Source organism: Capra hircus, chromosome 10 (genome assembly GCF_001704415.2).
Source record: "Capra hircus breed San Clemente chromosome 10, ASM170441v1, whole genome shotgun sequence".
Classification (NCBI taxonomy): Eukaryota; Metazoa; Chordata; class Mammalia; order Artiodactyla; family Bovidae; genus Capra; species Capra hircus.
This window is the reverse complement of record NC_030817.1, coordinates 32,307,516-32,319,663: the sequence shown is the minus strand read 5'-3', so window position 1 is coordinate 32,319,663 and position 12,148 is coordinate 32,307,516. Positions and strand designations below refer to the sequence as shown.

General features: G+C 46.8%; 1 protein-coding gene across 1 annotated transcript; it reads left to right on the top strand.

The window, feature by feature from the left end:
- DACT1 (dishevelled binding antagonist of beta catenin 1) lies at positions 593-11,511 on the top strand. The gene is made up of 4 exons (XM_018054093.1): positions 593-1,060; positions 3,223-3,355; positions 4,442-4,597; positions 8,571-11,511. Exons 1-4 carry the CDS (start codon positions 716-718, stop codon positions 10,349-10,351), a joined length of 2,415 nt encoding a protein of 804 aa, XP_017909582.1. The 5' UTR covers positions 593-715; the 3' UTR covers positions 10,352-11,511.

Here is a 12,148-nt window from a genome sequence, read left to right as displayed (position 1 = left end):
CAGTACCTTACTTGGTAAGGTGGAAGAAACCTAAACCAGCCTGAGTGGATGCGAACAGTGGACGTGTGGGGAAAGGGTTAACATGGTGGGCTGCAACTCGGTCGAGTTTCAGAAAGTTCTCTGGGGAGCCCAACTGCTGCGTCCCTTGGCGGACCCTGCCAGCGAAGCCGGCTGTAACAGGATGCTGGGGCTCGGGGTGCTCGCCCCTGGCTTTGTGCGATTGTAAAGAACCAATAAGAAGCGAGGCAAAAACTGGGTGCCGTAAACCCGAAAAGGGGGCGAGGAGGCCCGCGGGGAAGAGCGGGGGAGGAGAGAGGGAGGAGCGGGGAGGGCCAGGCGAGCAGGAGGCCGGCGCCGAGCGCGAGCGGCGCCCCTGACACTAGAGGGGGAAGCCGAGGGGGAGCGGGCCTCGCAGCCGAGGGGCCGGCGCGGGGAGGGGGTTCGCCTGGCCGCCGCGCGTGACGTAGCGCCGGGCAGGGCGTTATCAGCTGCGGGGCCGCGGCGAGGGACGCGCGGCGACAGCGGACTGCGCCGCCCGGGGCCCGGACGGCTGCAGCCCGGGGCCGCGCGCGGGTCCTGAGCGCTCCGGGTCCCCGCCCCCGCCGCCGCGCCCTGCCGCCGGGAGGCATGAGCCCGAGGCCGCAGCCCTAGCGCCCGCTCCTCCGCCCGGGCGGCCCGGCTGCGGGGACGGGTGCGAGAGGCCGGGTTGGGGGCCATGAAGCCGAGTCCGACCGGGACGGCTAAGGAGCAGGAGCCGCCGGCGCCGGCCCGGGGAGAGCAGCGCACGGCGGAGCCTGAGGGGCGCTGGCGGGAGAAGGGCGAGGCGGACACGGAGCGGCAGCGCACCCGCGAGCGGCAGGAGGCCACGCTGGCCGGGCTGGCGGAGCTGGAGTACCTGCGCCAGCGCCAGGAGCTGCTGGTCCGGGGCGCCCTGCGCGGCACAGGGGGCGCGGGGGCCGCTGCAGCCCGCGCCGGGGAGCTGCCGGGGGAGGCGGCGCAGCGCAACCGCCTGGAGGAGAAGTTCTTGGAGGAGAACATCTTGCTGCTGCGGAAGCAATTGGTAGGTCGTGCCCGGAGGTAGGGGCACGGTTGTCCCTGCAGACGGGCCGGGGGTCGGGCAGGTGGTCCGTGGTGGGTGCCTCTAGCTAGGAGCAACCCTCTGGCTTCCCGGGACCCCCGCCCGGCCCTTCCCTGATCTGGGTTCCTGCGGGTCCCCGGGGGCGCGTGGGTTGCCGACGCCCACGCGATCCCGGCGTGTGCCCGCTTTGTGTCAGGTGAGAGGCCGGCGACCCCGCGCGGACTGCCCGGGCGAGGGTGGCCGCTCTCTCTTCTAGCCCTGCCTTCGGAATTCTTGGAGTCTTGTGGTCGGAACCTCCAATCGCTCTAGTTAGACGAATGCCTGCCCTCTCCCCGAAGGTTTGCAAACCCTCCTTTAAAATAGCATTTCTTTGGAGGGCTTCTTGGCTTCAGGTCCTCCCGCCGAGAGGGGACAAAAGCCGAGGAGGGGACTTTTGGGGCGCGATTGACTGTCCAGTGCCGAATTTTACTATTACACGGAAGCGGCCGCGGGGAGCCCTGCCTGCCCCTCCCTCGGCTCCCCCCCTCCAGCCTGCCAGCTTTTGCCTACTCTGCTGCTTAATTTCAGATAGAAGCCCTTTGTATAAGGCGGCTAAAACAGATGCACATGATGGAAATTTGGCTGGAGAAAGTGCCCCCTCCTCTCTTACGTACTGCTCGTTGTGACTTGAGGTGGAGGTGGGCGGAAGGGAAAACCTCCTCTCAGGGAGCATTTATCTTATTGGATTTGTGTCAGCATCTCAGACATTCTCTACCGTCTTCATTAACGGGGAAGAAAAAGAACTTGGACGCTTAATGTATTGATGAAACGCTTTGACCCACCCTCAGAGAAATGGCGGCAGCTTTGTTTCCATGACCTCAAAAATTTAGTTTTGAAAACAGAAAAAAAAAAAATCTTTATCTGACCATGTGATACTATCTGAAACTAGACACATACTAGATAATGTCTCTCCTGCTAACAGAGTGATGCCTTGTGGTTGTCAAGGGTTTTCTTGTATTATCTTTTTTTCAGATAATTTGTCTCTTTTTGAGCATCGAAGTGATTTTACTTGTTGGGTTCATTTTTTTCCTGAAGAAACTCGTTCTAACAACAAGCATGTTACGTGTCCAAGCTTTTTAAGTTCAAGGACAGACAGGAGGAACAGATACTCATATGCATCTGTTCTGTAAGGCTGTGTGGAAGCAGTGGTTTGTGCAATACCTCAGGTTTGGCATTTTGCTGTGGTTTTTGGTAGCAGACTGATCTGAGTCAATTGTTGCTGGTTGTGCCTGGTCATTGACATTCTGTGCATTGTCTTATACAATAGCACCTTCTTGTCTTCATGAATCTCACAATTGTGAGTGGCACATTCCTGTTGTTCCCTGGAGAGGAGCAAGACAGCATGTCAGGAGAATTCCCGTCCAGTCAGTGTTTGTGGTACTATTTTCATTTGTAGACTTGGCATTTGTGATTTGAACCAGATGCCTTTGAGTTTTCTTCTTTTTTTTTTTTTCCTTCCCAGCAATAGGAAGCACTAGGTGGCGGTGTGACTTAGCACTACAGTCTGTCACCTTTGGAAACCCGAGTTGAGTTCAAATCTTGATGGACCTTCCCTTGAGGGTTTTGGATTCTGCCAGCTCACATTATACTTGGCACTGGCTATTAGTATTAGTTTCTCACTTTCAAAGGCCCTAAGACTGATTAAACCCCACAAAGTGACTAATAGAAATCAAAACTCTGCAGGACATTTGGCCAGAAAATCTCACCTAAGAAAGATTATAGTGTAGTGTAGGAAATCTGTTACACTCTGACTTCAAATTAAAGAGTCTACTGTGAAGTACTGTTTTGTAATAAATTGGCTGTACACAGAGGTTTTTTAAAAAAAAATCTCAGTGGGTTTTTCATATCCCTACCTATAAAAAGTAAGTTTGTATATATATTAGCTGAAACAAAAAGCAAGTCTTGTTTTTATGAAGAAACTTTATATCACTGCGAAATGTGAGAAAGTGGAATTAAACAGGACATATTCTTGAAGTTTTTCTTTACTTCAGATCATCCAGTAAAGTTTTGGTTTTGGAAAATTTAGGGAACTCTTTAGATGGTAATTTGAATACTTAGAGCCAACTTTTTTTTTTTTTTTCCTTTCTCTGTTTCTTCCTCATCAGAATTGTTTGAGGAGAAGAGACGCTGGTTTGTTGAACCAGTTGCAGGAACTCGACAAGCAGATAAGTGACTTGAGGCTGGATGTGGAAAAGACATCTGAAGAGCGCCTGGAGACAGACAGCCGCCCCAGCTCAGGTGAGTGTGGGGGCACGAGGAGAAATTCTGCGGCCATGAGTTCTATCTCAGCCACCTGTGCTTTGCATTCTCAGACCTGCAAAGGACAATGGAGTTTGTTTCCGGTTCAGAGAGTCTACAGCAAAACAAAACAAGAACAGTCTATTATTCAGTTGCATGACAGGGAAACAAAATCAGGCAATAAATTTATTGAAATATAGTTGATTTACAGCATTGTTTTAATTTCTGCTATACAACAAGTGATTCAGTTATTTGTATATATATTCTTATCTGTTATGGTTTATCACAGGATATAGTTTCCTGTACTGTACAGTAGGATCTTGTTGTTTATCCATTTTCTTTTTTTTTAAATTGATTTTTAATTGGGAGAAAATTGCCATCCATTTTCTATGTAATGATTTGTATCAGCCAATGCCAGACTCCCAGTCTATCCCTGCCCACCATTCCCCAGCAACCACAAGTCTGTTCTTTTATGTCTGTGAGTCTATTTCTGTTTCATAGATGAGTTCATTAGACAACAAAATTTTTAATAATGAGACTCATCTGACTGAAGTCCCCTGAGTTTAAAAATAAAAGCTTCTATGCAAATTTCTGGAAGCGTGATCCTCCTTTGAAACTTGAGAAAGTCAGAACAGGGCTAGAAAATTAGTCACACTTCAACTTCCTGAGACCACTTCAAAAGTTTTCTTTTTTCCTTTTAAACCATTTGGCTCCTTACATAGATTTGTTTTTCTCTTCAGGTTATTTTTTCTGAAATGTTTGTGAAAAAGTTGACACTCTGACAGATCTGAAGTCTCTTTCCTTGCCCATCTTTAAAGGTGGGGTCAAGGAGGAAGGTCAGTTTGAGAGTGAGAGTACTCTCAACTTTGAAACGTACTTGTAGTTATGGGCTCTTTGCTTTTTTCTGAGGATTGCTGGAAATGAAACCCTAAAGTCAAGACACTGTATTTCATGAACCAAAATTGCTATCCCTCCCTCCATATTCTCTCTTTTCTCTCTTTTGTACATTACTCCTTTTCCTTTTAAGCACAAATGTGTGTTTTTGCTTGACATGATCTTAACCTTAAATGATGTTTTGATTTGTAGGGTTTTATGAACTGAGTGATGGGGCTTCAGGATCCCTGTCCAATTCCTCGAACTCGGTCTTCAGTGAGTGTTTATCCAGTTGTCATTCCAGCACCTGCTTCTGCAGCCCCTTGGAGGCAACCTTGACTATCTCAGATGGTTGCCCCAAATCTGCAGGTAAGACTTTTTAGAACTGACATTTAAAAAATTGATTTTCAATTGGAGGATAATTACTTTACAGCATTGTCTTGGCTTCTGTCATACAACAATTTCAATCCTGCATAAACATACATATGTCCCCTCTCTCTTGAACCTACTCCCACTGCACACCACCCTAAGTTGCCACAGAGCACTGCATTGAGCTCCCTGTGTTATACAGAAATTTCCCGTTAGCTATCTGTTTTACATATGGTAATATATATGTTTCAATGCTACTCTCTCAATTGGTTCCACCCTTTCCTTCCCGCTGTATCCAAAGTCTGTTCTCTATATCTGCTTCTCTATTCCTGTCCTGCAAGTAGGTTCATTGGTACCATTTTTCTAGATTCCATATATATGCATTAGTATATGATATTTGTTTTTCTCTTTCTGACTTACTTTACTATATAACAGGCTCTAGGTTCTATGGCACCCTACTCCAGTACTCTTGCCTGGAAAATCCCATGGATGGAGGAGCCTGGTGGGTTGCAGTCCATGGGGTCACTAAGAGTCGGACACGACTGAGCGACTTCACTTTCACTTTTCACTTTCATGCATTGGAGAAGGAAATGGCAACCCACTCCAGTGTTCTTGCCTGGAGAATCCCAGGGACGGGGGAGCCTGGTGGGCTGCCATCTATGGGGTCACACAGAGTTGGACATGACTGGAGTGACTTAGCAGCAGCAGGTTCATCTACCTTCCTAGAACTGACTCAAATGAGTTCCTTTTTATGGCCGAATAATTTTCCATTGTGTATAATAAGTACCACAACTTCTTCATCTACAGAATTGATAGACATTTTTAATTGGAAGGGGTCAAAGGTCCTTAAAAGTTGTCTGGCTTCAGCCCCTTCTACTGATAAAAAACAAAGGCAGAGAACTTCATCTGCTTTTTGCCTTTAGTGCCATAGCTGCGTCTAGATCAAGATCACCACTATTCCCAGTCGTTTTTGGGTGTTACCTGGCTTTATATCCTGATGGTAGCAAGATAGTTTATCTTTAGAAATCCTGTCCCAATATTACAGATCTTGAGCTCTGTTTCTGAATCTTTGCTGTTAACTTGTTTGCGTTTTCAAGATTACTTTAGATCTGCTTTCTTCTTCATCATTTAAAGTTAAGGCTTCCCTGGTAACTCAGTTGGTGAAGAATCCTCCTGCAATGCAGGAGACCCAGGTTTGATTCCTGGGTCAGGAAGATCCCCTGGAGAAGGATATGGCAACCCACTCCAGTATTCTTGCCTGGGAGATCCCATGGACAGAGAAGCCTGGCAGGCTACAGTCCATGGGGTCATAGGAATCAGACATGACTAGTGGTTAGTGACTAAACCACCACCACCAAAGCTTACATCAAGTTAAATATATCTGTCAGCCTGCTTAAGAGCTGCTTGTCTCTTCTGGTGGCAGTGGCCCCTCCGTGTTCTCCAGAATGCCTTGCATGACGGCAGCTCAGCTCTCTCTTCTTTTAGCAGGTGGATGGGGTTAGATCCCCTCGACCATTTCCCCCATTTGGGGTTATTATTGCAGTGATGTCTAGAGAGAATCATGCCATTGTTGGTTCTGGAAGAGTTTCTCCATTTCCACTATGTGTCTCACACACTGCTGTATGCTCTGCATACATTTCTCTGCTTTGAATCCTCCACACTGTTCTGCAAGGTGCAAGTGTTGTCAGAAACTTATGTATGAGATAATGGAGGCCCGGTAAGGTTAAGTTTGGTAAGTTGCTTAAGACTATATATAGTGAGTAAGTGGCAGAGGCAGGGTTCAAGCTTAGGACTAACTGCCAGATCCTTGTTTTTCCACCACACTAAGGGAATTCAGAAAGTGTTGTATTCACCCTTCTCATCAAACAGGAGGAATTTGGTTTCACACGCCTTTTGTCAGAGGCTCCTGGTTTGCTGAATGGCAGAGTTGTTGCTGAAATTTGGGACATCTTCCTTAGTTCTGATTTAGTGTGATTCTTCAGAAGAGCAGAGAAAATACAGAGATTAGAGCAGGCGATAGGTTCTGGCACAAGTCACTATACCCTTGGTTTTATGTATTGTCCACTTAGGTATAGGCTGAATTTCTGAGGTCTAAGGGAGTGCAAATATAACACCAAACAACTGAGGCTGCTAATCAGCTGGTGTCTCTGTAGTGTGCGTTGTTAGCAGCAATCATTTGGGGAAGTGCAGATCTGTGTTATTTAGAGTGTCTGGGTCTCAAGTTCATTGGTAATTGCTGCCTTTCATTCTGCAGATTTGGTTTCAGAGGGAAATTTTATAAACCCATTAAAGGTCCTTTGGTATAGGTTTTCCTTAAGGACAGACTCCTCTATCCCAAATGTCACATCTTCTCATAATTGAGACAGTTGGGTTGGTCTTTGGGGGCTGGGATGTCTGTCTTGTTCCTTAACTCTAGAAAAGAGGGAATAGGGATGAGAGGTGTCATGTAGGTAAATATGGCTTTCAGTAAGATAAGGATAGGCCTTGGGGTAGTGAGGAAGAATGAGCACAGATATTAGCTAGAGAGATTTCCCCTTCTTACAACAAACTGTTTATTGGGAGTGGAAGTGGAATTGGGGACATGACACATTTATTTTATAATAAAATTTTGTTTACAAATGAGTATCATTTCTGGGTCTAGACTGACCCTGCCACCGAGACTGCTAATAATCATTGAAATTCACAGGGCTTTCCTTTAAACAATTAACATAGAATTTAGCACATAGTAGGTTTTCAGTATATGAGTGAATAAATATAATTATAATGGAAAGCAAATTAAATAGGGACAAAAACTTTGATCTTCTGTAACTAAAATTCACTCAGAGGATTTGATATTTATAATATAACCAGGATAAGAGATCAGAATAATCTAATTAAGCAAGGAAGCTTGATTTCAGTGTATTTTGGCATCTATGTTTTTGAGATGTGGAAATTTTATTCATTAGTACTACTCCTCAATCTTTTAAAGCCTCATCAAAAATTCCTTTATAAAATATTGTGCTTTATTTTTTAGGATCACTATTAAAAACATAAGGTGATTATTATTTAAATTTAATCTTGATTGAAATTAGATTAGTTTCCCTGACCTTTTAATTGACAGTTATATTCAAACACATGTCATTAAGAATTAGGTCTAAAAAAATATTCAAAATGTGGAGAAAGCCCATGAAAGTATAGTTTATCTCAAGTACTTAAAGGGAAACCAGGAATAGAACACAGAAGGGAAAGTGGCCCAGAGAAAGAATGGCTCAAAAAACGTTTATTTTTCCAGTTATAAAGGCAGTACATATGTGAAAGTGAAGTTGCTCAGTCATGTCTGACTCCTTGTGACTCCATGGACTGTAGCCTACCAGGCTCCTCAGACCATGGAATTTTCCAGGCAAGAGTACTGGAGTGGGTTGCCATTTCCTTCTCCAGCATACTTTTATTGAAAAGTTAGAAAATAGAAAAAGAAGAAAGTACCATTACTTTTCCCACCACTTTGAGATGCTACTATTAGCATCTTCGCATGCTTCATTTCAGACTTTTTTCTTTGACTATATCCAGTCTTAGTAAAATTATAAAATGATGATTTTCACTCCACTTTAAAGTGTTTCCCATATATTATTCAATAGTTTGAAAGCATTTTTAATGCCTGAATATTTTTCATTCAGAGTTATATCTTGTTAAAAATTCCTTTGTTGATTATTTTTTTCATCTAGTAGTATGAATTGTATGTGAAATAGTAGAGTAGCTTGTCTTGTATTTGTTGATTCTTTGTTATTCTCTCACTACCCCTGAATTTGTCTTCATAGAAACTGGCCTGATCAAGCTGGTGCTGACCAGTTCATTTCTTCAGAGTGTACCTTTAAATGTTTTTCAGATCTCATAGGATAGCTAGAATATAAAGAAGGCCATTGTGAAGACCAGGCCTCAAGGGCAGTTGACTGTTCCCTCTCCACACCACAATCTAATTTCCTTGCTGTCATTGCAGATGTGAATCCCAAGTACCAGTGCGATCTGGTGTCTAAAAATGGGAATGATGTGTATCGCTACCCGAGTCCACTTCATGCCGTGGCTGTGCAGAGCCCAATGTTCCTCCTTTGCCTGACTGGCAACCCCCTGAGGGAAGAGGAGCGGCTTGGTAACCATGCCAACGACGTTTGTGCGGGATCTGAGCTGGACACCGTCAAGACAGACACTAACTTACCATCTCCAAGCAGTTTGTGGTCTGCTCCCCATCCTTCATCCAGCAAGAAGATGGATGGTTACATTCTGAGCCTAGTCCAGAAAAAAACCCACCCAGTAAGGACCAACAAACCGAGGACCAGTGTGAACGCTGACCCCACGAAGGGGCTTCTGAGGAATGGGAGCGTTTGTGTCAGAGTGACTGGGGGTGTCTCACAGGGCAACAGTGGGAACCTTAAGAATTCGAAACAGGTGCCTTTGCCCTCTGGAGTCATCCCTTCTTTGGACAATGGGGCCTTCTCCCCACCAAAACAGTGGTCAAAAGAATCAAAGCCAGAACCTCTGGAAAGCAAGAGGTTGCCCGCGCCTGAAGGCTGTTCTCCAGGCACTGCTACCGAACTTCAAGGTAAGCATCTGCCCAAAACCGCCAAGCCTGTCTCCCAGGAACATGCGAGGTGTCCCCCCGCTGGGACAGGGGAGTCCTCTAAGGAAAGCGGGCAGATCCCAGCTGCTTCTCCGAAAGAGAGCCCTGGGAGGGTCCTCGCACCGCTGCAAGAGAACAAAGTGGTCCAGCCACTGAAAAAGGTGCCACAGAAAAACAGCCCGCAGGCAGGCACTCTGGCGCCCCCTCCCGCCGCCTCAGCCCTGCTGCCCCCCACTTTCCCGGCGGAAGAGCGGCCGGCCCTGGATTTCAGAAGCGAGGGCTCCTCTTCTCAGAGCCTGGAGGAAGGGCCCCTGGGGAAGGCGCCGGCCGTCCTGGCGCCGCCTCCGGGGGTCAGGCCGCCCCGGGGTGCGCGCCCCGCGGCCGCCCCGAGGGGCTCCGCTGTGAAGCACCGGGCGCCGGCTGTCCACGGGCCGGAAAGTGCTCTGCCCGCCGTGAGGGAGAAGGCCCGGGCGGCCGGCAAGAAGTGTCGGTTCCCCGACGACACGGATACAAATAAGAAACTGCGGCGAGCCCCGGCCAAGGCGCGGCGGGGCGGGGGCGGCCAGCCGGACGCGGGGCTCCCCAGCCGGCCGCTGGGGGCGGGCCACCGCGCAGGGAGCCGGGCGCACGGCCACGGCCACGGCCGCGAGGCGGTGGTGGCCAAGCCCAAGCACAAGCGCACCGACTCGCGGCGGTGGAGGTCGGCCGCCGAGGTGTCGTACGAGGAGGCGCTGCGGCGCGCGCGGCGGGGCCGGCGGGAGCCCGCGGGGCTGTTCGCGGCCGGGCCGTACGCCAGCCCCTACGCGTACGCGGCCAGCGACTCCGAGTACTCGGCCGAGTGCGAGTCCCTGTTCCACTCCACCGTGCTGGACACCAGCGAGGACGAGCGCAGCAACTACACCACCAACTGCTTCGGCGACAGCGAGTCCAGCGTGAGCGAGGGCGACTTCGTGGGCGACAGCACGAGCACCAGCGACTCGGAGGAGAGCGGGGGCTTGATTTGGTCCCAGTTCGTGCAGACGCTCCCCCTGCAGCCGGTCCCGGCCCCCGACCTTCGCCACAACCCCACCAAAACCTTCGTCAAGATTAAGGCCTCACACAACCTCAAGAAGAAGATCCTCCGCTTTCGGTCGGGCTCTTTGAAACTGATGACGACCGTCTGAGGCACATCCTCCGTGTAGAGAGTGGGGCTTTCTAGCTCCCCACCAGTCGGTGGTGTCTTCCTTTTTCGTGTGTAATAATTTCCCGGAGTGCTTTCCTTTGGTTAAGAGAAAACCGAGGTGAATTTTTGTCTCATCTTCGTCATGTATGGACACTAGTGCCTTTAATGGAAGGTAAAGAATGTTTTTTTTGCTGGTTAGAAGTGAATATTGAGTTTCTAATGGTGGTGACAGTGAGTGAATTTTGTGGTATCAGATGATTTTTCTTTGAAATGGTCTGAGCATCTGTGAAGGCACAGGTTTTGATGTTCAGGTGTTAAGTGGATGAGACCTTTTGATCTGGAGGTCAGGTGGATGGCATTTGAGGACATGCATTTGCTTCCTTGGTTCTTTAGGGCAGCGTCGCCATGAGGGTTTTCCTGTTGGGGATATCACATACACTTGTGTGAAGCAGATACAAGGGGCAGTCGTGGTTTTCTGTCATTTTTTATATATTCTGCTTTTCTCAGATGTAGCCCCATTCTGTTTTCTTCTCAGAACGGTTTGGTTTACTGGACTCAGAACTTGAAGACCACACCCTACATCCAGAAAAGTGATCTGGGTAGGGAGGCTGGTAATACCTTAAAAGGATTCGCTAAAACCTTTGCCACCCTTGGTGCCTAGGCCCTGGTTACAGTAACCCGTTCTAGGGCCATTTACCCAACATTGATGCCTTTTTCCCTCCTCTCTAATTTACAGCAGATCCAACCATTCCTCCCTTGGAGACTTGCCTTTGTTATAACTTTTCTTCATTGGGTGCAGAGAAATTCACTCCTAATGAAATAACTCTTGGGTGCGACTCCAAGCTCAGAACTGCTCACAGAGCACTGTGCCATCTAAACATTAGCCCAAACATATTAGTGCAATCCAGTCCAGATTGGACCACTGACCCTGTCTCAGAAGGGCTTTTAAAAAAAAAAAAATTTTTGGTAAACAGTATTGTGTAAAATTGCTTTTTTATACCAATATATGCATGTTTTGTGCATGAGTAGTAGTTGTTTTGATATTCCTGTTGATGTTAAATGACTGTATGATATAAACAGTATGTGTTTTTATATATCTTTGTGTAAATTTAATATAACACATTATATGCTGTAATAAACAATTTGTTTTCCTGCTGTTAAGTTTGTTATTTGGGTATAAAACCAGATGTTTACACCTATAAATCTTGTGTTGAGTATTGTGGGATTTATATTAGGCCTATTCTAGCATTTGAAATATTATTTACAATAAGGCAGATTTTAAGAGTATTTGAATGGATGGTACATAAACAAATGAGGACAAGCAATTCACTTGTTGAGAATGGTTAAGGTGCTTTAAAATTGAAGGTACGTTTAATAGAGTTCTTCTAAGGAAAATATTTCTGTGAAAACCTCCTCTCGCCCCCAACTTCTAAGTATGAAAAATTTTCAACATGGAAAAGTTGAAAGGATAGTACAGTAAACACCTGTGTAGCCACCACCTAGATTCAACAATTGTTAACATTTTGCCATGCATGCTTTAACACTATATAAATATATTCGATTAAACCATATTTCTGGTTTTGTGGGCTGAAGACAGATTTTGGTAATCTTCTACACTACTACATTATTTTAGAGTAAATTTCAGGCATCATGATGTTTCATTTACAAAAACCAGGTATTTCCTAAGAACAAGGTGATTCTCCTATATAACCACAACACCATGATCACACCTAATGAAAACTGACAATAATTCTTAATATCAAATGTTTAATCTCTATTTAACAACTTTCCAGTTTGT

What these genes read in the sequence shown, in the direction of transcription:
- DACT1 (XM_018054093.1), top strand. Translation starts at nt 716, where the DNA reads ATGAAGCCGAGTCCGACCGGGACGGCTAAGGAGCAGGAGCCGCCGGCG. An exon ending in AGACAGCCGCCCCAGCTCAG is followed by an intron (nt 3,356 to 4,441) that starts GTGAGTGTGGGG and finishes TTTGATTTGTAG; the next exon opens with GGTTTTATGAACTGAGTGAT. An exon ending in TGGTTGCCCCAAATCTGCAG is followed by an intron (nt 4,598 to 8,570) that starts GTAAGACTTTTT and finishes CTGTCATTGCAG; the next exon opens with ATGTGAATCCCAAGTACCAG.